At 45.8% G+C, this 22,764-nt stretch overlaps 6 protein-coding genes across 6 annotated transcripts; all 6 read left to right on the forward strand.

Moving 5' to 3' along the window:
* The first annotated feature begins 684 nt into the window (after nucleotides 1-684).
* LOC146753749 (uncharacterized) lies at nucleotides 685-4,126 on the forward strand. The gene has a single exon (XM_085530214.1). It carries the CDS (start codon nucleotides 685-687, stop codon nucleotides 1,927-1,929), a length of 1,245 nt encoding a protein of 414 aa, XP_085386340.1. The 3' UTR covers nucleotides 1,930-4,126.
* LOC146753750 (uncharacterized) lies at nucleotides 3,853-5,236 on the forward strand. The gene has a single exon (XM_085530219.1). The coding sequence runs from the start codon at nucleotides 3,853-3,855 to the stop codon at nucleotides 5,095-5,097; it is 1,245 nt and encodes a 414-aa protein (XP_085386345.1). The 3' UTR covers nucleotides 5,098-5,236.
* A 4,952-nt stretch (nucleotides 5,237-10,188) lies between these two features.
* LOC146753751 (uncharacterized) lies at nucleotides 10,189-15,851 on the forward strand. Its single transcript, XM_085530212.1, has one exon. The coding sequence runs from the start codon at nucleotides 10,189-10,191 to the stop codon at nucleotides 11,431-11,433; it is 1,245 nt and encodes a 414-aa protein (XP_085386338.1). The 3' UTR covers nucleotides 11,434-15,851.
* Nucleotides 13,274-14,740, forward strand: LOC146753752 (uncharacterized). The gene has a single exon (XM_085530225.1). It carries the CDS (start codon nucleotides 13,357-13,359, stop codon nucleotides 14,599-14,601), a length of 1,245 nt encoding a protein of 414 aa, XP_085386351.1. The 5' UTR covers nucleotides 13,274-13,356; the 3' UTR covers nucleotides 14,602-14,740.
* LOC146753753 (uncharacterized) lies at nucleotides 15,545-17,769 on the forward strand. The gene has a single exon (XM_085530020.1). The coding sequence runs from the start codon at nucleotides 16,525-16,527 to the stop codon at nucleotides 17,767-17,769; it is 1,245 nt and encodes a 414-aa protein (XP_085386146.1). The 5' UTR covers nucleotides 15,545-16,524.
* LOC146753754 (uncharacterized) lies at nucleotides 16,757-22,555 on the forward strand. The gene has a single exon (XM_085530216.1). It carries the CDS (start codon nucleotides 19,693-19,695, stop codon nucleotides 20,935-20,937), a length of 1,245 nt encoding a protein of 414 aa, XP_085386342.1. The 5' UTR covers nucleotides 16,757-19,692; the 3' UTR covers nucleotides 20,938-22,555.
* Nucleotides 22,556-22,764: the final 209 nt, after the last annotated feature.

Here is a 22,764-nt window from a genome sequence, read left to right on the forward strand (position 1 = left end):
AGAGAACCTTTTTTAGGATTGATTACACCCAATTCGGTGTAAAAAAGCAGTCATTTCAACATAGTTTTAAGATTTCGTTATAGGGCGGTTGCAGGGGTTGACGTTCTATGACGTAGCTACTGACGTCATAAAGGCAAGACCAGTTACTAGCGGACTTTCATCAGCGTGTGCTTCACTCGGTGCTGTTAGCCCAGCTGGACGCACAGAGACAGTCGGCGAGCCTAATTTCTCAAAAGACAGAGGAAGCTGCTCCTGTTTTTCACATGTAAGTGATGGTCTCTTTCGGAAGTGGGTTTGGGAAGGTTCTATGTGAATCCTAAAGTTCCTGATCATGCCAAAGTGGTCACCTGGGAGTGGGGAGGGAAGACAAGAGTTCTTGCCTGCTAGAGAGACATCTGCCAGCATGATTCAACCCTGCAGCACTGAAAAGACCAACATTGCTGCAAAGACTGTACATGAAGCTGTTACGTTGCGCTGCTTCTTCGGTTGGTTGTGTCTCAGGACTAAGGCTGGCATTAATGTTGGCTGTTGCACGTTTCTGCACCTAGAGTTTAATACTTTATTTCTCTTGGGAATTAAGAGCACATATTTTTGTCTCCTTTTTTTGTAGAACAGAGCTTCCATAGCCTGTTTGTAGAGGACAGCAGCTCTTAGCCCAAAGTTAACATCCAGAAGCTGTAGACCATGACTACAGACACTTCTCCTGACTCCAAGTGTCCTATTTGCTCCAACAAACTGGACAATGTTGCCCGCCCAGATACTTGCTGGCACAGTTTCTGCTTCCGTTGTATCCTGGATCGGTCAAGAATCACAGCGGACTGCCCAGTCTGCACGATGCCCTTCAATTCCATCTTTCATTCAATCCGTGCTGACAATGACTTTCAAGAATACAAAGTCCCGCCTCCAGAAGATTATGATTCCCCCTATCCCAGCACCAGCGCTCTTACCCAAAGCATTCTGAACAAGTACAAGAATGGTCTGCTGGACTACAAATATCTCGCACCACCACGGGATGAAGGAAGTGGCTCAAACTCAGCAGTTACTGATATTCCTGGGTCGAAGCCCAGCTCACCTGTTTCTGCTGTTGGTCAGAGTCCCTGGGATGATGAAACTCCAGGGCCTTCATCCTCTATTTTAAAAGAGTACGGCGCAACCGCAGCTCCTCAGAAGGAGAGCACTGCCAAGAACTATACTTGGAAGAGAATTAAGCTGCAGCCTCGGAAGTGTCACAGTGAACACAATCTTAAAAGGAAGCGCTCAAGAAGCAGAGATGGCAGCAAACATCGGGACGAAAAAAGAAAGAAGTCAAGGTCTCATGGAATGAGCCCCTTTCAAGAAAGCCATGGAGGCTCCGGTAGCCATAAGAACACTGCAGCCAGAGATTCCAGCAGACCATATCACAAAGGCCGTGGACAAAGCAGCCAAGACAATGATCATCACAACAGAGGAGACAGCCACTGCAGCAAATACAAGCGTGACAGTCCAAAGACAGGCAGAGACAGCCCCTCCTGCAGGAAGAGGACTTATTCTGAAGCTCACTCTTCACAGAAGCCTACTGAGCCAGAATTCAAGTCCCAGGCCTTCACAGAAGGGACAGATCTGCAAGGTCAGATGGGACTACATGAGGGAGATGACTCCAATTACAGACGATGCAGATCAAGGAGTCGGTCACGCTCCAGATCAAATAGTCCCTCTGCAGAGGCAAGAAGAAGACGTGAAAAGCCTGGAGGAAAAAGAAAGTGCAAAACTCGGCACGTAGAAAAAACGGAGAAGCAAAACACCAGCACGGAGGAAAAATGCGGCACCGATATACCAACATCCAGTGATTACTACAAATACCTTTGCAGCCTTGCAGACTACCCAGTGAGCTGGGATGGAGAACCTGAGGAAAAGAGGGAAAGGAGAAGTCCAAGTGTGGAGAGCCTATGAAGGAAGAGCAGCAGACACCATGGCACTTCCTGAAAGGCACAGGAACCACCAGAAACATCACCATCATTAGTTTAATTCTTAGTTTAGTTCTTAGTTTAGTTCTTAGTTTAGTTCTTAAAATAAAAGTAGTTATGAACTATACTGTTGTATTAGTAAGTGTGATACAAGTTGATCTCAAATAAGAAGTAGAAATGTGTTACCGCATATATGGAATATCACTTCTAGTAGTGTCAGAAAAAGAAGAAAAAAAGTCAAGAATGGAACAAGTAAGCTGTAAGATCTTACGGGAACCATGTCTCAGTTAGGTGGAACTCAGTATCGAGTTCCTGCAATAGGCTAAAGAAATTAACAGCCTGCTGAGGGCAGGGATCTTTCTGAACTCGCGTTGTCAAAGAAGCAGTCATAGCCATCAGGAGAGGCTTTACGCAGTGCTTCATCCAAGGAAGAAACCGTCTTGTAATTGAAGGCTTCATCAAAGCCTATTTTTTTCAGATATGCAACCTTGCTATCTGAGCCAGCACAGCCCACCACTTTACAACCCTGCAAGGAAAGAAAGAGAGGATTTTTTCAACACAGGCTCGCAACATGAACACAAGTATGCTGGGTGAAAGGCTCATGCTTAAAGTCAGGTGCTTGTGACTGTGAGCTCCTAAGCTCCAAAGCCAGCTTCGCTGTAACTTCAGGAGCTTGTTTCATCTCAAAATGAATGGGTTAGGTTGGAGGAGATCGCCCTGCTCCAATCCTTGGGCAGGCTTCTCCATAAGGCTATGGATTCTCAGCGTCTGGAAATACTCATGACCTGACTGGTCATGTCCTTCCCATCCCTAACAAAATCTCTCTTGAAGGCTCTCCTACATCATCTCCAGAAGCGCCTGCAAGTTCCTGTGATTTCACACCTTTACTTAGAAACAACAGTGCAGCGTCTGAGGCACGGACTCAGATGTGAACCATCCAAATCGTTTATTACAAGTTCTCACATCCCTTATATACCTTCACAAGTTGTTATTTTCTAACTTTCCCATCCGCCCTTACAACTTTCCCAAACACCTTACATGTCAACAAAGCATTCTACAAAACACTTTGCAACTGTCCATGCAGGCACATATCCAATCAGAGCTGTGAGACTCTTCTTCTCCTTGCAGAGGTGTCCTTGGTTCTCATGCTGTTTATCTTGCTCCACAGCTGCTGCTCTGAACAGCTTTTCTTGTATCCCCACACAACAGAGATCCCAAAAGTAAAAGAGAACCTTTTTTAGGATTGATTACACCCAATTCGGTGTAAAAAAGCAGTCATTTCAACATAGTTTTAAGATTTCGTTATAGGGCGGTTGCAGGGGTTGACGTTCTATGACGTAGCTACTGACGTCATAAAGGCAAGACCAGTTACTAGCGGACTTTCATCAGCGTGTGCTTCACTCGGTGCTGTTAGCCCAGCTGGACGCACAGAGACAGTCGGCGAGCCTAATTTCTCAAAAGACAGAGGAAGCTGCTCCTGTTTTTCACATGTAAGTGATGGTCTCTTTCGGAAGTGGGTTTGGGAAGGTTCTATGTGAATCCTAAAGTTCCTGATCATGCCAAAGTGGTCACCTGGGAGTGGGGAGGGAAGACAAGAGTTCTTGCCTGCTAGAGAGACATCTGCCAGCATGATTCAACCCTGCAGCACTGAAAAGACCAACATTGCTGCAAAGACTGTACATGAAGCTGTTACGTTGCGCTGCTTCTTCGGTTGGTTGTGTCTCAGGACTAAGGCTGGCATTAATGTTGGCTGTTGCACGTTTCTGCACCTAGAGTTTAATACTTTATTTCTCTTGGGAATTAAGAGCACATATTTTTGTCTCCTTTTTTTGTAGAACAGAGCTTCCATAGCCTGTTTGTAGAGGACAGCAGCTCTTAGCCCAAAGTTAACATCCAGAAGCTGTAGACCATGACTACAGACACTTCTCCTGACTCCAAGTGTCCTATTTGCTCCAACAAACTGGACAATGTTGCCCGCCCAGATACTTGCTGGCACAGTTTCTGCTTCCGTTGTATCCTGGATCGGTCAAGAATCACAGCGGACTGCCCAGTCTGCACGATGCCCTTCAATTCCATCTTTCATTCAATCCGTGCTGACAATGACTTTCAAGAATACAAAGTCCCGCCTCCAGAAGATTATGATTCCCCCTATCCCAGCACCAGCGCTCTTACCCAAAGCATTCTGAACAAGTACAAGAATGGTCTGCTGGACTACAAATATCTCGCACCACCACGGGATGAAGGAAGTGGCTCAAACTCAGCAGTTACTGATATTCCTGGGTCGAAGCCCAGCTCACCTGTTTCTGCTGTTGGTCAGAGTCCCTGGGATGATGAAACTCCAGGGCCTTCATCCTCTATTTTAAAAGAGTACGGCGCAACCGCAGCTCCTCAGAAGGAGAGCACTGCCAAGAACTATACTTGGAAGAGAATTAAGCTGCAGCCTCGGAAGTGTCACAGTGAACACAATCTTAAAAGGAAGCGCTCAAGAAGCAGAGATGGCAGCAAACATCGGGACGAAAAAAGAAAGAAGTCAAGGTCTCATGGAATGAGCCCCTTTCAAGAAAGCCATGGAGGCTCCGGTAGCCATAAGAACACTGCAGCCAGAGATTCCAGCAGACCATATCACAAAGGCCGTGGACAAAGCAGCCAAGACAATGATCATCACAACAGAGGAGACAGCCACTGCAGCAAATACAAGCGTGACAGTCCAAAGACAGGCAGAGACAGCCCCTCCTGCAGGAAGAGGACTTATTCTGAAGCTCACTCTTCACAGAAGCCTACTGAGCCAGAATTCAAGTCCCAGGCCTTCACAGAAGGGACAGATCTGCAAGGTCAGATGGGACTACATGAGGGAGATGACTCCAATTACAGACGATGCAGATCAAGGAGTCGGTCACGCTCCAGATCAAATAGTCCCTCTGCAGAGGCAAGAAGAAGACGTGAAAAGCCTGGAGGAAAAAGAAAGTGCAAAACTCGGCACGTAGAAAAAACGGAGAAGCAAAACACCAGCACGGAGGAAAAATGCGGCACCGATGTACCAACATCCAGTGATTACTACAAATACCTTTGCAGCCTTGCAGACTACCCAGTGAGCTGGGATGGAGAACCTGAGGAAAAGAGGGAAAGGAGAAGTCCAAGTGTGGAGAGCCTATGAAGGAAGAGCAGCAGACACCATGGCACTTCCTGAAAGGCACAGGAACCACCAGAAACATCACCATCATTAGTTTAATTCTTAGTTTAGTTCTTAGTTTAGTTCTTAGTTTAGTTCTTAAAATAAAAGTAGTTATGAACTATACTGTTGTATTAGTAAGTGTGATACAAGTTGATCTCAAATAAGAAGTAGAAATGTGTTACCGCATATATGGAATATCACTTCTAGTAGTGTCAGAAAAAGAAGAAAAAAAGTCAAGAATGGAACAAGTAAGCTGTAAGATCTTACGGGAACCATGTCTCAGTTAGGTGGAACTCAGTATCGAGTTCCTGCAATAGGCTAAAGAAATTAACAGCCTGCTGAGGGCAGGGATCTTTCTGAACTCGCGTTGTCAAAGAAGCAGTCATAGCCATCAGGAGAGGCTTTACGCAGTGCTTCATCCAAGGAAGAAACCGTCTTGTAATTGAAGGCTTCATCAAAGCCTATTTTTTTCAGATATGCAACCTTGCTATCTGAGCCAGCACAGCCCACCACTTTACAACCCTGCAAGGAAAGAAAGAGAGGATTTTTTCAACACAGGCTCGCAACATGAACACAAGTATGCTGGGTGAAAGGCTCATGCTTAAAGTCAGGTGCTTGTGACTGTGAGCTCCTAAGCTCCAAAGCCAGCTTTGCTGTAACTTCAGGAGCTTGTTTCATCTCAAAATGAATGGGTTAGGTTGGAGGAGATCGCCCTGCTCCAATCCTTGGGCAGGCTTCTCCATAAGGCTATGGATTCTCAGCGTCTGGAAATACTCATGACCTGACTGGTCATGTCCTTCCCATCCCTAACAAAATCTCTCTTGAAGGCTCTCCTACATCATCTCCAGAAGCGCCTGCAAGTTCCTGTGATTTCACACCTTTACTTAGAAACAACAGTGCAGCGTCTGAGGCACGGACTCAGATGTGAACCATCCAAATCGTTTATTACAAGTTCTCACATCCCTTATATACCTTCACAAGTTGTTATTTTCTAACTTTCCCATCCGCCCTTACAACTTTCCCAAACACCTTACATGTCAACAAAGCATTCTACAAAACACTTTGCAACTGTCCATGCAGGCACATATCCAATCAGAGCTGTGAGACTCTTCTTCTCCTTGCAGAGGTGTCCTTGGTTCTCATGCTGTTTATCTTGCTCCACAGCTGCTGCTCTGAACAGCTTTTCTTGTATCCCCACACAACAGAGATCCCAAAAGTAAAAGAGAACCTTTTTTAGGATTGATTACACCCAATTCGGTGTAAAAAAGCAGTCATTTCAACATAGTTTTAAGATTTCGTTATAGGGCGGTTGCAGGGGTTGACGTTCTATGACGTAGCTACTGACGTCATAAAGGCAAGACCAGTTACTAGCGGACTTTCATCAGCGTGTGCTTCACTCGGTGCTGTTAGCCCAGCTGGACGCACAGAGACAGTCGGCGAGCCTAATTTCTCAAAAGACAGAGGAAGCTGCTCCTGTTTTTCACATGTAAGTGATGGTCTCTTTCGGAAGTGGGTTTGGGAAGGTTCTATGTGAATCCTAAAGTTCCTGATCATGCCAAAGTGGTCACCTGGGAGTGGGGAGGGAAGACAAGAGTTCTTGCCTGCTAGAGAGACATCTGCCAGCATGATTCAACCCTGCAGCACTGAAAAGACCAACATTGCTGCAAAGACTGTACATGAAGCTGTTACGTTGCGCTGCTTCTTCGGTTGGTTGTGTCTCAGGACTAAGGCTGGCATTAATGTTGGCTGTTGCACGTTTCTGCACCTAGAGTTTAATACTTTATTTCTCTTGGGAATTAAGAGCACATATTTTTGTCTCCTTTTTTTGTAGAACAGAGCTTCCATAGCCTGTTTGTAGAGGACAGCAGCTCTTAGCCCAAAGTTAACATCCAGAAGCTGTAGACCATGACTACAGACACTTCTCCTGACTCCAAGTGTCCTATTTGCTCCAACAAACTGGACAATGTTGCCCGCCCAGATACTTGCTGGCACAGTTTCTGCTTCCGTTGTATCCTGGATCGGTCAAGAATCACAGCGGACTGCCCAGTCTGCACGATGCCCTTCAATTCCATCTTTCATTCAATCCGTGCTGACAATGACTTTCAAGAATACAAAGTCCCGCCTCCAGAAGATTATGATTCCCCCTATCCCAGCACCAGCGCTCTTACCCAAAGCATTCTGAACAAGTACAAGAATGGTCTGCTGGACTACAAATATCTCGCACCACCACGGGATGAAGGAAGTGGCTCAAACTCAGCAGTTACTGATATTCCTGGGTCGAAGCCCAGCTCACCTGTTTCTGCTGTTGGTCAGAGTCCCTGGGATGATGAAACTCCAGGGCCTTCATCCTCTATTTTAAAAGAGTACGGCGCAACCGCAGCTCCTCAGAAGGAGAGCACTGCCAAGAACTATACTTGGAAGAGAATTAAGCTGCAGCCTCGGAAGTGTCACAGTGAACACAATCTTAAAAGGAAGCGCTCAAGAAGCAGAGATGGCAGCAAACATTGGGACGAAAAAAGAAAGAAGTCAAGGTCTCATGGAATGAGCCCCTTTCAAGAAAGCCATGGAGGCTCCGGTAGCCATAAGAACACTGCAGCCAGAGATTCCAGCAGACCATATCACAAAGGCCGTGGACAAAGCAGCCAAGACAATGATCATCACAACAGAGGAGACAGCCACTGCAGCAAATACAAGCGTGACAGTCCAAAGACAGGCAGAGACAGCCCCTCCTGCAGGAAGAGGACTTATTCTGAAGCTCACTCTTCACAGAAGCCTACTGAGCCAGAATTCAAGTCCCAGGCCTTCACAGAAGGGACAGATCTGCAAGGTCAGATGGGACTACATGAGGGAGATGACTCCAATTACAGACGATGCAGATCAAGGAGTCGGTCACGCTCCAGATCAAATAGTCCCTCTGCAGAGGCAAGAAGAAGACGTGAAAAGCCTGGAGGAAAAAGAAAGTGCAAAACTCGGCACGTAGAAAAAACGGAGAAGCAAAACACCAGCACGGAGGAAAAATGCGGCACCGATATACCAACATCCAGTGATTACTACAAATACCTTTGCAGCCTTGCAGACTACCCAGTGAGCTGGGATGGAGAACCTGAGGAAAAGAGGGAAAGGAGAAGTCCAAGTGTGGAGAGCCTATGAAGGAAGAGCAGCAGACACCATGGCACTTCCTGAAAGGCACAGGAACCACCAGAAACATCACCATCATTAGTTTAATTCTTAGTTTAGTTCTTAGTTTAGTTCTTAGTTTAGTTCTTAAAATAAAAGTAGTTATGAACTATACTGTTGTATTAGTAAGTGTGATACAAGTTGATCTCAAATAAGAAGTAGAAATGTGTTACCGCATATATGGAATATCACTTCTAGTAGTGTCAGAAAAAGAAGAAAAAAAGTCAAGAATGGAACAAGTAAGCTGTAAGATCTTACGGGAACCATGTCTCAGTTAGATGGAACTCAGTATCGAGTTCCTGCAATAGGCTAAAGAAATTAACAGCCTGCTGAGGGCAGGGATCTTTCTGAACTCGCGTTGTCAAAGAAGCAGTCATAGCCATCAGGAGAGGCTTTACGCAGTGCTTCATCCAAGGAAGAAACCGTCTTGTAATTGAAGGCTTCATCAAAGCCTATTTTTTTCAGATATGCAACCTTGCTATCTGAGCCAGCACAGCCCACCACTTTACAACCCTGCAAGGAAAGAAAGAGAGGATTTTTTCAACACAGGCTCGCAACATGAACACAAGTATGCTGGGTGAAAGGCTCATGCTTAAAGTCAGGTGCTTGTGACTGTGAGCTCCTAAGCTCCAAAGCCAGCTTCGCTGTAACTTCAGGAGCTTGTTTCATCTCAAAATGAATGGGTTAGGTTGGAGGAGATCGCCCTGCTCCAATCCTTGGGCAGGCTTCTCCATAAGGCTATGGATTCTCAGCGTCTGGAAATACTCATGACCTGACTGGTCATGTCCTTCCCATCCCTAACAAAATCTCTCTTGAAGGCTCTCCTACATCATCTCCAGAAGCGCCTGCAAGTTCCTGTGATTTCACACCTTTACTTAGAAACAACAGTGCAGCGTCTGAGGCACGGACTCAGATGTGAACCATCCAAATCGTTTATTACAAGTTCTCACATCCCTTATATACCTTCACAAGTTGTTATTTTCTAACTTTCCCATCCGCCCTTACAACTTTCCCAAACACCTTACATGTCAACAAAGCATTCTACAAAACACTTTGCAACTGTCCATGCAGGCACATATCCAATCAGAGCTGTGAGACTCTTCTTCTCCTTGCAGAGGTGTCCTTGGTTCTCATGCTGTTTATCTTGCTCCACAGCTGCTGCTCTGAACAGCTTTTCTTGTATCCCCACACAACAGAGATCCCAAAAGTAAAAGAGAACCTTTTTTAGGATTGATTACACCCAATTCGGTGTAAAAAAGCAGTCATTTCAACATAGTTTTAAGATTTCGTTATAGGGCGGTTGCAGGGGTTGACGTTCTATGACGTAGCTACTGACGTCATAAAGGCAAGACCAGTTACTAGCGGACTTTCATCAGCGTGTGCTTCACTCGGTGCTGTTAGCCCAGCTGGACGCACAGAGACAGTCGGCGAGCCTAATTTCTCAAAAGACAGAGGAAGCTGCTCCTGTTTTTCACATGTAAGTGATGGTCTCTTTCGGAAGTGGGTTTGGGAAGGTTCTATGTGAATCCTAAAGTTCCTGATCATGCCAAAGTGGTCACCTGGGAGTGGGGAGGGAAGACAAGAGTTCTTGCCTGCTAGAGAGACATCTGCCAGCATGATTCAACCCTGCAGCACTGAAAAGACCAACATTGCTGCAAAGACTGTACATGAAGCTGTTACGTTGCGCTGCTTCTTCGGTTGGTTGTGTCTCAGGACTAAGGCTGGCATTAATGTTGGCTGTTGCACGTTTCTGCACCTAGAGTTTAATACTTTATTTCTCTTGGGAATTAAGAGCACATATTTTTGTCTCCTTTTTTTGTAGAACAGAGCTTCCATAGCCTGTTTGTAGAGGACAGCAGCTCTTAGCCCAAAGTTAACATCCAGAAGCTGTAGACCATGACTACAGACACTTCTCCTGACTCCAAGTGTCCTATTTGCTCCAACAAACTGGACAATGTTGCCCGCCCAGATACTTGCTGGCACAGTTTCTGCTTCCGTTGTATCCTGGATCGGTCAAGAATCACAGCGGACTGCCCAGTCTGCACGATGCCCTTCAATTCCATCTTTCATTCAATCCGTGCTGACAATGACTTTCAAGAATACAAAGTCCCGCCTCCAGAAGATTATGATTCCCCCTATCCCAGCACCAGCGCTCTTACCCAAAGCATTCTGAACAAGTACAAGAATGGTCTGCTGGACTACAAATATCTCGCACCACCACGGGATGAAGGAAGTGGCTCAAACTCAGCAGTTACTGATATTCCTGGGTCGAAGCCCAGCTCACCTGTTTCTGCTGTTGGTCAGAGTCCCTGGGATGATGAAACTCCAGGGCCTTCATCCTCTATTTTAAAAGAGTACGGCGCAACCGCAGCTCCTCAGAAGGAGAGCACTGCCAAGAACTATACTTGGAAGAGAATTAAGCTGCAGCCTCGGAAGTGTCACAGTGAACACAATCTTAAAAGGAAGCGCTCAAGAAGCAGAGATGGCAGCAAACATCGGGACGAAAAAAGAAAGAAGTCAAGGTCTCATGGAATGAGCCCCTTTCAAGAAAGCCATGGAGGCTCCGGTAGCCATAAGAACACTGCAGCCAGAGATTCCAGCAGACCATATCACAAAGGCCGTGGACAAAGCAGCCAAGACAATGATCATCACAACAGAGGAGACAGCCACTGCAGCAAATACAAGCGTGACAGTCCAAAGACAGGCAGAGACAGCCCCTCCTGCAGGAAGAGGACTTATTCTGAAGCTCACTCTTCACAGAAGCCTACTGAGCCAGAATTCAAGTCCCAGGCCTTCACAGAAGGGACAGATCTGCAAGGTCAGATGGGACTACATGAGGGAGATGACTCCAATTACAGACGATGCAGATCAAGGAGTCGGTCACGCTCCAGATCAAATAGTCCCTCTGCAGAGGCAAGAAGAAGACGTGAAAAGCCTGGAGGAAAAAGAAAGTGCAAAACTCGGCACGTAGAAAAAACGGAGAAGCAAAACACCAGCACGGAGGAAAAATGCGGCACCGATATACCAACATCCAGTGATTACTACAAATACCTTTGCAGCCTTGCAGACTACCCAGTGAGCTGGGATGGAGAACCTGAGGAAAAGAGGGAAAGGAGAAGTCCAAGTGTGGAGAGCCTATGAAGGAAGAGCAGCAGACACCATGGCACTTCCTGAAAGGCACAGGAACCACCAGAAACATCACCATCATTAGTTTAATTCTTAGTTTAGTTCTTAGTTTAGTTCTTAGTTTAGTTCTTAAAATAAAAGTAGTTATGAACTATACTGTTGTATTAGTAAGTGTGATACAAGTTGATCTCAAATAAGAAGTAGAAATGTGTTACCGCATATATGGAATATCACTTCTAGTAGTGTCAGAAAAAGAAGAAAAAAAGTCAAGAATGGAACAAGTAAGCTGTAAGATCTTACGGGAACCATGTCTCAGTTAGGTGGAACTCAGTATTGAGTTCCTGCAATAGGCTAAAGAAATTAACAGCCTGCTGAGGGCAGGGATCTTTCTGAACTCGCGTTGTCAAAGAAGCAGTCATAGCCATCAGGAGAGGCTTTACGCAGTGCTTCATCCAAGGAAGAAACCGTCTTGTAATTGAAGGCTTCATCAAAGCCTATTTTTTTCAGATATGCAACCTTGCTATCTGAGCCAGCACAGCCCACCACTTTACAACCCTGCAAGGAAAGAAAGAGAGGATTTTTTCAACACAGGCTCGCAACATGAACACAAGTATGCTGGGTGAAAGGCTCATGCTTAAAGTCAGGTGCTTGTGACTGTGAGCTCCTAAGCTCCAAAGCCAGCTTCGCTGTAACTTCAGGAGCTTGTTTCATCTCAAAATGAATGGGTTAGGTTGGAGGAGATCGCCCTGCTCCAATCCTTGGGCAGGCTTCTCCATAAGGCTATGGATTCTCAGCGTCTGGAAATACTCATGACCTGACTGGTCATGTCCTTCCCATCCCTAACAAAATCTCTCTTGAAGGCTCTCCTACATCATCTCCAGAAGCGCCTGCAAGTTCCTGTGATTTCACACCTTTACTTAGAAACAACAGTGCAGCGTCTGAGGCACGGACTCAGATGTGAACCATCCAAATCGTTTATTACAAGTTCTCACATCCCTTATATACCTTCACAAGTTGTTATTTTCTAACTTTCCCATCCGCCCTTACAACTTTCCCAAACACCTTACATGTCAACAAAGCATTCTACAAAACACTTTGCAACTGTCCATGCAGGCACATATCCAATCAGAGCTGTGAGACTCTTCTTCTCCTTGCAGAGGTGTCCTTGGTTCTCATGCTGTTTATCTTGCTCCACAGCTGCTGCTCTGAACAGCTTTTCTTGTATCCCCACACAACAGAGATCCCAAAAGTAAAAGAGAACCTTTTTTAGGATTGATTACACCCAATTCGGTGTAAAAAAGCAGTCATTTCAACATAGTTTTAAGATTTCGTTATAGGGCGGTTGCAGGGGTTGACGTTCTATGACGTAGCTACTGACGTCATAAAGGCAAGACCAGTTACTAGCGGACTTTCATCAGCGTGTGCTTCACTCGGTGCTGTTAGCCCAGCTGGACGCACAGAGACAGTCGGCGAGCCTAATTTCTCAAAAGACAGAGGAAGCTGCTCCTGTTTTTCACATGTAAGTGATGGTCTCTTTCGGAAGTGGGTTTGGGAAGGTTCTATGTGAATCCTAAAGTTCCTGATCATGCCAAAGTGGTCACCTGGGAGTGGGGAGGGAAGACAAGAGTTCTTGCCTGCTAGAGAGACATCTGCCAGCATGATTCAACCCTGCAGCACTGAAAAGACCAACATTGCTGCAAAGACTGTACATGAAGCTGTTACGTTGCGCTGCTTCTTCGGTTGGTTCTGTCTCAGGACTAAGGCTGGCATTAATGTTGGCTGTTGCACGTTTCTGCACCTAGAGTTTAATACTTTATTTCTCTTGGGAATTAAGAGCACATATTTTTGTCTCCTTTTTTTGTAGAACAGAGCTTCCATAGCCTGTTTGTAGAGGACAGCAGCTCTTAGCCCAAAGTTAACATCCAGAAGCTGTAGACCATGACTACAGACACTTCTCCTGACTCCAAGTGTCCTATTTGCTCCAACAAACTGGACAATGTTGCCCGCCCAGATACTTGCTGGCACAGTTTCTGCTTCCGTTGTATCCTGGATCGGTCAAGAATCACAGCGGACTGCCCAGTCTGCACGATGCCCTTCAATTCCATCTTTCATTCAATCCGTGCTGACAATGACTTTCAAGAATACAAAGTCCCGCCTCCAGAAGATTATGATTCCCCCTATCCCAGCACCAGCGCTCTTACCCAAAGCATTCTGAACAAGTACAAGAATGGTCTGCTGGACTACAAATATCTCGCACCACCACGGGATGAAGGAAGTGGCTCAAACTCAGCAGTTACTGATATTCCTGGGTCGAAGCCCAGCTCACCTGTTTCTGCTGTTGGTCAGAGTCCCTGGGATGATGAAACTCCAGGGCCTTCATCCTCTATTTTAAAAGAGTACGGCGCAACCGCAGCTCCTCAGAAGGAGAGCACTGCCAAGAACTATACTTGGAAGAGAATTAAGCTGCAGCCTCGGAAGTGTCACAGTGAACACAATCTTAAAAGGAAGCGCTCAAGAAGCAGAGATGGCAGCAAACATCGGGACGAAAAAAGAAAGAAGTCAAGGTCTCATGGAATGAGCCCCTTTCAAGAAAGCCATGGAGGCTCCGGTAGCCATAAGAACACTGCAGCCAGAGATTCCAGCAGACCATATCACAAAGGCCGTGGACAAAGCAGCCAAGACAATGATCATCACAACAGAGGAGACAGCCACTGCAGCAAATACAAGCGTGACAGTCCAAAGACAGGCAGAGACAGCCCCTCCTGCAGGAAGAGGACTTATTCTGAAGCTCACTCTTCACAGAAGCCTACTGAGCCAGAATTCAAGTCCCAGGCCTTCACAGAAGGGACAGATCTGCAAGGTCAGATGGGACTACATGAGGGAGATGACTCCAATTACAGACGATGCAGATCAAGGAGTCGGTCACGCTCCAGATCAAATAGTCCCTCTGCAGAGGCAAGAAGAAGACGTGAAAAGCCTGGAGGAAAAAGAAAGTGCAAAACTCGGCACGTAGAAAAAACGGAGAAGCAAAACACCAGCACGGAGGAAAAATGCGGCACCGATATACCAACATCCAGTGATTACTACAAATACCTTTGCAGCCTTGCAGACTACCCAGTGAGCTGGGATGGAGAACCTGAGGAAAAGAGGGAAAGGAGAAGTCCAAGTGTGGAGAGCCTATGAAGGAAGAGCAGCAGACACCATGGCACTTCCTGAAAGGCACAGGAACCACCAGAAACATCACCATCATTAGTTTAATTCTTAGTTTAGTTCTTAGTTTAGTTCTTAGTTTAGTTCTTAAAATAAAAGTAGTTATGAACTATACTGTTGTATTAGTAAGTGTGATACAAGTTGATCTCAAATAAGAAGTAGAAATGTGTTACCGCATATATGGAATATCACTTCTAGTAGTGTCAGAAAAAGAAGAAAAAAAGTCAAGAATGGAACAAGTAAGCTGTAAGATCTTACGGGAACCATGTCTCAGTTAGATGGAACTCAGTATCGAGTTCCTGCAATAGGCTAAAGAAATTAACAGCCTGCTGAGGGCAGGGATCTTTCTGAACTCGCGTTGTCAAAGAAGCAGTCATAGCCATCAGGAGAGGCTTTACGCAGTGCTTCATCCAAGGAAGAAACTGTCTTGTAATTGAAGGCTTCATCAAAGCCTATTTTTTTCAGATATGCAACCTTGCTATCTGAGCCAGCACAGCCCACCACTTTACAACCCTGCAAGGAAAGAAAGAGAGGATTTTTTCAACACAGGCTCGCAACATGAACACAAGTATGCTGGGTGAAAGGCTCATGCTTAAAGTCAGGTGCTTGTGACTGTGAGCTCCTAAGCTCCAAAGCCAGCTTCGCTGTAACTTCAGGAGCTTGTTTCATCTCAAAATGAATGGGTTAGGTTGGAGGAGATCGCCCTGCTCCAATCCTTGGGCAGGCTTCTCCATAAGGCTATGGATTCTCAGCGTCTGGAAATACTCATGACCTGACTGGTCATGTCCTTCCCATCCCTAACAAAATCTCTCTTGAAGGCTCTCCTACATCATCTCCAGAAGCGCCTGCAAGTTCCTGTGATTTCACACTTTTACTTAGAAACAACAGTGCAGCGTCTGAGGCACGGACTCAGATGTGAACCATCCAAATCGTTTATTACAAGTTCTCACATCCCTTATATACCTTCACAAGTTGTTATTTTCTAACTTTCCCATCCGCCCTTACAACTTTCCCAAACACCTTACATGTCAACAAAGCATTCTACAAAACACTTTGCAACTGTCCATGCAGGCACATATCCAATCAGAGCTGTGAGACTCTTCTTCTCCTTGCAGAGGTGTCCTTGGTTCTCATGCTGTTTATCTTGCTCCACAGCTGCTGCTCTGAACAGCTTTTCTTGTATCCCCACACAACAGAGATCCCAAAAGTAAAAGAGAACCTTTTTTAGGATTGATTACACCCAATTCGGTGTAAAAAAGCAGTCATTTCAACATAGTTTTAAGATTTCGTTATAGGGCGGTTGCAGGGGTTGACGTTCTATGACGTAGCTACTGACGTCATAAAGGCAAGACCAGTTACTAGCGGACTTTCATCAGCGTGTGCTTCACTCGGTGCTGTTAGCCCAGCTGGACGCACAGAGACAGTCGGCGAGCCTAATTTCTCAAAAGACAGAGGAAGCTGCTCCTGTTTTTCACATGTAAGTGATGGTCTCTTTCGGAAGTGGGTTTGGGAAGGTTCTATGTGAATCCTAAAGTTCCTGATCATGCCAAAGTGGTCACCTGGGAGTGGGGAGGGAAGACAAGAGTTCTTGCCTGCTAGAGAGACATCTGCCAGCATGATTCAACCCTGCAGCACTGAAAAGACCAACATTGCTGCAAAGACTGTACATGAAGCTGTTACGTTGCGCTGCTTCTTCGGTTGGTTCTGTCTCAGGACTAAGGCTGGCATTAATGTTGGCTGTTGCACGTTTCTGCACCTAGAGTTTAGTACTTTATTTCTCTTGGGAATTAAGAGCACATATTTTTGTCTCCTTTTTTTGTAGAACAGAGCTTCCATAGCCTGTTTGTAGAGGACAGCAGCTCTTAGCCCAAAGTTAACATCCAGAAGCTGTAGACCATGACTACAGACACTTCTCCTGACTCCAAGTGTCCTATTTGCTCCAACAAACTGGACAATGTTGCCCGCCCAGATACTTGCTGGCACAGTTTCTGCTTCCGTTGTATCCTGGATCGGTCAAGAATCACAGCGGACTGCCCAGTCTGCACGATGCCCTTCAATTCCATCTTTCATTCAATCCGTGCTGACAATGACTTTCAAGAATACAAAGTCCCGCCTCCAGAAGATTATGATTCCCCCTATCCCAGCACCAGCGCTCTTACCCAAAGCATTCTGAACAAGTACAAGAATGGTCTGCTGGACTACAAATATCTCGCACCACCACGGGATGAAGGAAGTGGCTCAAACTCAGCAGTTACTGATATTCCTGGGTCGAAGCCCAGCTCACCTGTTTCTGCTGTTGGTCAGAGTCCCTGGGATGATGAAACTCCAGGGCCTTCATCCTCTATTTTAAAAGAGTACGGCGCAACCGCAGCTCCTCAGAAGGAGAGCACTGCCAAGAACTATACTTGGAAGAGAATTAAGCTGCAGCCTCGGAAGTGTCACAGTGAACACAATCTTAAAAGGAAGCGCTCAAGAAGCAGAGATGGCAGCAAACATCGGGACGAAAAAAGAAAGAAGTCAAGGTCTCATGGAATGAGCCCCTTTCAAGAAAGCCATGGAGGCTCCGGTAGCCATAAGAACACTGCAGCCAGAGATTCCAGCAGACCATATCACAAAGGCCGTGGACAAAGCAGCCAAGACAATGATCATCACAACAGAGGAGACAGCCACTGCAGCAAATACAAGCGTGACAGTCCAAAGACAGGCAGAGACAGCCCCTCCTGCAGGAAGAGGACTTATTCTGAAGCTCACTCTTCACAGAAGCCTACTGAGCCAGAATTCAAGTCCCAGGCCTTCACAGAAGGGACAGATCTGCAAGGTCAGATGGGACTACATGAGGGAGATGACTCCAATTACAGACGATGCAGATCAAGGAGTCGGTCACGCTCCAGATCAAATAGTCCCTCTGCAGAGGCAAGAAGAAGACGTGAAAAGCCTGGAGGAAAAAGAAAGTGCAAAACTCGGCACGTAGAAAAAACGGAGAAGCAAAACACCAGCACGGAGGAAAAATGCGGCACCGATATACCAACATCCAGTGATTACTACAAATACCTTTGCAGCCTTGCAGACTACCCAGTGAGCTGGGATGGAGAACCTGAGGAAAAGAGGGAAAGGAGAAGTCCAAGTGTGGAGAGCCTATGAAGGAAGAGCAGCAGACACCATGGCACTTCCTGAAAGGCACAGGAACCACCAGAAACATCACCATCATTAGTTTAATTCTTAGTTTAGTTCTTAGTTTAGTTCTTAGTTTAGTTCTTAAAATAAAAGTAGTTATGAACTATACTGTTGTATTAGTAAGTGTGATACAAGTTGATCTCAAATAAGAAGTAGAAATGTGTTACCGCATATATGGAATATCACTTCTAGTAGTGTCAGAAAAAGAAGAAAAAAAGTCAAGAATGGAACAAGTAAGCTGTAAGATCTTACGGGAACCATGTCTCAGTTAGATGGAACTCAGTATCGAGTTCCTGCAATAGGCTAAAGAAATTAACAGCCTGCTGAGGGCAGGGATCTTTCTGAACTCGCGTTGTCAAAGAAGCAGTCATAGCCATCAGGAGAGGCTTTACGCAGTGCTTCATCCAAGGAAGAAACCGTCTTGTAATTGAAGGCTTCATCAAAGCCTATTTTTTTCAGATATGCAACCTTGCTATCTGAGCCAGCACAGCCCACCACTTTACAACCCTGCAAGGAAAGAAAGAGAGGATTTTTTCAACACAGGCTCGCAACATGAACACAAGTATGCTGGGTGAAAGGCTCATGCTTAAAGTCAGGTGCTTGTGACTGTGAGCTCCTAAGCTCCAAAGCCAGCTTCGCTGTAACTTCAGGAGCTTGTTTCATCTCAAAATGAATGGGTTAGGTTGGAGGAGATCGCCCTGCTCCAATCCTTGGGCAGGCTTCTCCATAAGGCTATGGATTCTCAGCGTCTGGAAATACTCATGACCTGACTGGTCATGTCCTTCCCATCCCTAACAAAATCTCTCTTGAAGGCTCTCCTACATCATCTCCAGAAGCGCCTGCAAGTTCCTGTGATTTCACACCTTTACTTAGAAACAACAGTGCAGCGTCTGAGGCACGGACTCAGATGTGAACCATCCAAATCGTTTATTACAAGTTCTCACATCCCTTATATACCTTCACAAGTTGTTATTTTCTAACTTTCCCATCCGCCCTTACAACTTTCCCAAACACCTTACATGTCAACAAAGCATTCTACAAAACACTTTGCAACTGTCCATGCAGGCACATATCCAATCAGAGCTGTGAGACTCTTCTTCTCCTTGCAGAGGTGTCCTTGGTTCTCATGCTGTTTATCTTGCTCCACAGCTGCTGCTCTGAACAGCTTTTCTTGTATCCCCACACAACAGAGATCCCAAAAGTAAAAGAGAACCTTTTTTAGGATTGATTACACCCAATTCGGTGTAAAAAAGCAGTCATTTCAACATAGTTTTAAGATTTCGTTATAGGGCGGTTGCAGGGGTTGACGTTCTATGACGTAGCTACTGACGTCATAAAGGCAAGACCAGTTACTAGCGGACTTTCATCAGCGTGTGCTTCACTCGGTGCTGTTAGCCCAGCTGGACGCACAGAGACAGTCGGCGAGCCTAATTTCTCAAAAGACAGAGGAAGCTGCTCCTGTTTTTCACATGTAAGTGATGGTCTCTTTCGGAAGTGGGTTTGGGAAGGTTCTATGTGAATCCTAAAGTTCCTGATCATGCCAAAGTGGTCACCTGGGAGTGGGGAGGGAAGACAAGAGTTCTTGCCTGCTAGAGAGACATCTGCCAGCATGATTCAACCCTGCAGCACTGAAAAAACCAACATTGCTGCAAAGACTGTACATGAAGCTGTTACGTTGCGCTGCTTCTTCGGTTGGTTGTGTCTCAGGACTAAGGCTGGCATTAATGTTGGCTGTTGCACGTTTCTGCACCTAGAGTTTAATACTTTATTTCTCTTGGGAATTAAGAGCACATATTTTTGTCTCCTTTTTTTGTAGAACAGAGCTTCCATAGCCTGTTTGTAGAGGACAGCAGCTCTTAGCCCAAAGTTAACATCCAGAAGCTGTAGACCATGACTACAGACACTTCTCCTGACTCCAAGTGTCCTATTTGCTCCAACAAACTGGACAATGTTGCCCGCCCAGATACTTGCTGGCACAGTTTCTGCTTCCGTTGTATCCTGGATCGGTCAAGAATCACAGCGGACTGCCCAGTCTGCACGATGCCCTTCAATTCCATCTTTCATTCAATCCGTGCTGACAATGACTTTCAAGAATACAAAGTCCCGCCTCCAGAAGATTATGATTCCCCCTATCCCAGCACCAGCGCTCTTACCCAAAGCATTCTGAACAAGTACAAGAATGGTCTGCTGGACTACAAATATCTCGCACCACCACGGGATGAAGGAAGTGGCTCAAACTCAGCAGTTACTGATATTCCTGGGTCGAAGCCCAGCTCACCTGTTTCTGCTGTTGGTCAGAGTCCCTGGGATGATGAAACTCCAGGGCCTTCATCCTCTATTTTAAAAGAGTACGGCGCAACCGCAGCTCCTCAGAAGGAGAGCACTGCCAAGAACTATACTTGGAAGAGAATTAAGCTGCAGCCTCGGAAGTGTCACAGTGAACACAATCTTAAAAGGAAGCGCTCAAGAAGCAGAGATGGCAGCAAACATCGGGACGAAAAAAGAAAGAAGTCAAGGTCTCATGGAATGAGCCCCTTTCAAGAAAGCCATGGAGGCTCCGGTAGCCATAAGAACACTGCAGCCAGAGATTCCAGCAGACCATATCACAAAGGCCGTGGACAAAGCAGCCAAGACAATGATCATCACAACAGAGGAGACAGCCACTGCAGCAAATACAAGCGTGACAGTCCAAAGACAGGCAGAGACAGCCCCTCCTGCAGGAAGAGGACTTATTCTGAAGCTCACTCTTCACAGAAGCCTACTGAGCCAGAATTCAAGTCCCAGGCCTTCACAGAAGGGACAGATCTGCAAGGTCAGATGGGACTACATGAGGGAGATGACTCCAATTACAGACGATGCAGATCAAGGAGTCGGTCACGCTCCAGATCAAATAGTCCCTCTGCAGAGGCAAGAAGAAGACGTGAAAAGCCTGGAGGAAAAAGAAAGTGCAAAACTCGGCACGTAGAAAAAACGGAGAAGCAAAACACCAGCACGGAGGAAAAATGCGGCACCGATATACCAACATCCAGTGATTACTACAAATACCTTTGCAGCCTTGCAGACTACCCAGTGAGCTGGGATGGAGAACCTGAGGAAAAGAGGGAAAGGAGAAGTCCAAGTGTGGAGAGCCTATGAAGGAAGAGCAGCAGACACCATGGCACTTCCTGAAAGGCACAGGAACCACCAGAAACATCACCATCATTAGTTTAATTCTTAGTTTAGTTCTTAGTTTAGTTCTTAGTTTAGTTCTTAAAATAAAAGTAGTTATGAACTATACTGTTGTATTAGTAAGTGTGATACAAGTTGATCTCAAATAAGAAGTAGAAATGTGTTACCGCATATATGGAATATCACTTCTAGTAGTGTCAGAAAAAGAAGAAAAAAAGTCAAGAATGGAACAAGTAAGCTGTAAGATCTTACGGGAACCATGTCTCAGTTAGATGGAACTCAGTATCGAGTTCCTGCAATAGGCTAAAGAAATTAACAGCCTGCTGAGGGCAGGGATCTTTCTGAACTCGCGTTGTCAAAGAAGCAGTCATAGCCATCAGGAGAGGCTTTACGCAGTGCTTCATCCAAGGAAGAAACCGTCTTGTAATTGAAGGCTTCATCAAAGCCTATTTTTTTCAGATATGCAACCTTGCTATCTGAGCCAGCACAGCCCACCACTTTACAACCCTGCAAGGAAAGAAAGAGAGGATTTTTTCAACACAGGCTCGCAACATGAACACAAGTATGCTGGGTGAAAGGCTCATGCTTAAAGTCAGGTGCTTGTGACTGTGAGCTCCTAAGCTCCAAAGCCAGCTTCGCTGTAACTTCAGGAGCTTGTTTCATCTCAAAATGAATGGGTTAGGTTGGAGGAGATCGCCCTGCTCCAATCCTTGGGCAGGCTTCTCCATAAGGCTATGGATTCTCAGCGTCTGGAAATACTCATGACCTGACTGGTCATGTCCTTCCCATCCCTAACAAAATCTCTCTTGAAGGCTCTCCTACATCATCTCCAGAAGCGCCTGCAAGTTCCTGTGATTTCACACCTTTACTTAGAAACAACAGTGCAGCGTCTGAGGCACGGACTCAGATGTGAACCATCCAAATCGTTTATTACAAGTTCTCACATCCCTTATATACCTTCACAAGTTGTTATTTTCTAACTTTCCCATCCGCCCTTACAACTTTCCCAAACACCTTACATGTCAACAAAGCATTCTACAAAACACTTTGCAACTGTCCATGCAGGCACATATCCAATCAGAGCTGTGAGACTCTTCTTCTCCTTGCAGAGGTGTCCTTGGTTCTCATGCTGTTTATCTTGCTCCACAGCTGCTGCTCTGAACAGCTTTTCTTGTATCCCCACACAACAGAGATCCCAAAAGTAAAAGAGAACCTTTTTTAGGATTGATTACACCCAATTCGGTGTAAAAAAGCAGTCATTTCAACATAGTTTTAAGATTTCGTTATAGGGCGGTTGCAGGGGTTGACGTTCTATGACGTAGCTACTGACGTCATAAAGGCAAGACCAGTTACTAGCGGACTTTCATCAGCGTGTGCTTCACTCGGTGCTGTTAGCCCAGCTGGACGCACAGAGACAGTCGGCGAGCCTAATTTCTCAAAAGACAGAGGAAGCTGCTCCTGTTTTTCACATGTAAGTGATGGTCTCTTTCGGAAGTGGGTTTGGGAAGGTTCTATGTGAATCCTAAAGTTCCTGATCATGCCAAAGTGGTCACCTGGGAGTGGGGAGGGAAGACAAGAGTTCTTGCCTGCTAGAGAGACATCTGCCAGCATGATTCAACCCTGCAGCACTGAAAAAACCAACATTGCTGCAAAGACTGTACATGAAGCTGTTACGTTGCGCTGCTTCTTCGGTTGGTTGTGTCTCAGGACTAAGGCTGGCATTAATGTTGGCTGTTGCATGTTTCTGCACCTAGAGTTTAATACTTTATTTCTCTTGGGAATTAAGAGCACATA

The sequence above is a fragment of the Coturnix japonica genome, chromosome Z (assembly GCF_054131305.1).
Source record: "Coturnix japonica strain WE chromosome Z, WE-NBRP24, whole genome shotgun sequence".
In the NCBI taxonomy this organism is placed as follows: domain Eukaryota; kingdom Metazoa; phylum Chordata; class Aves; order Galliformes; family Phasianidae; genus Coturnix; species Coturnix japonica.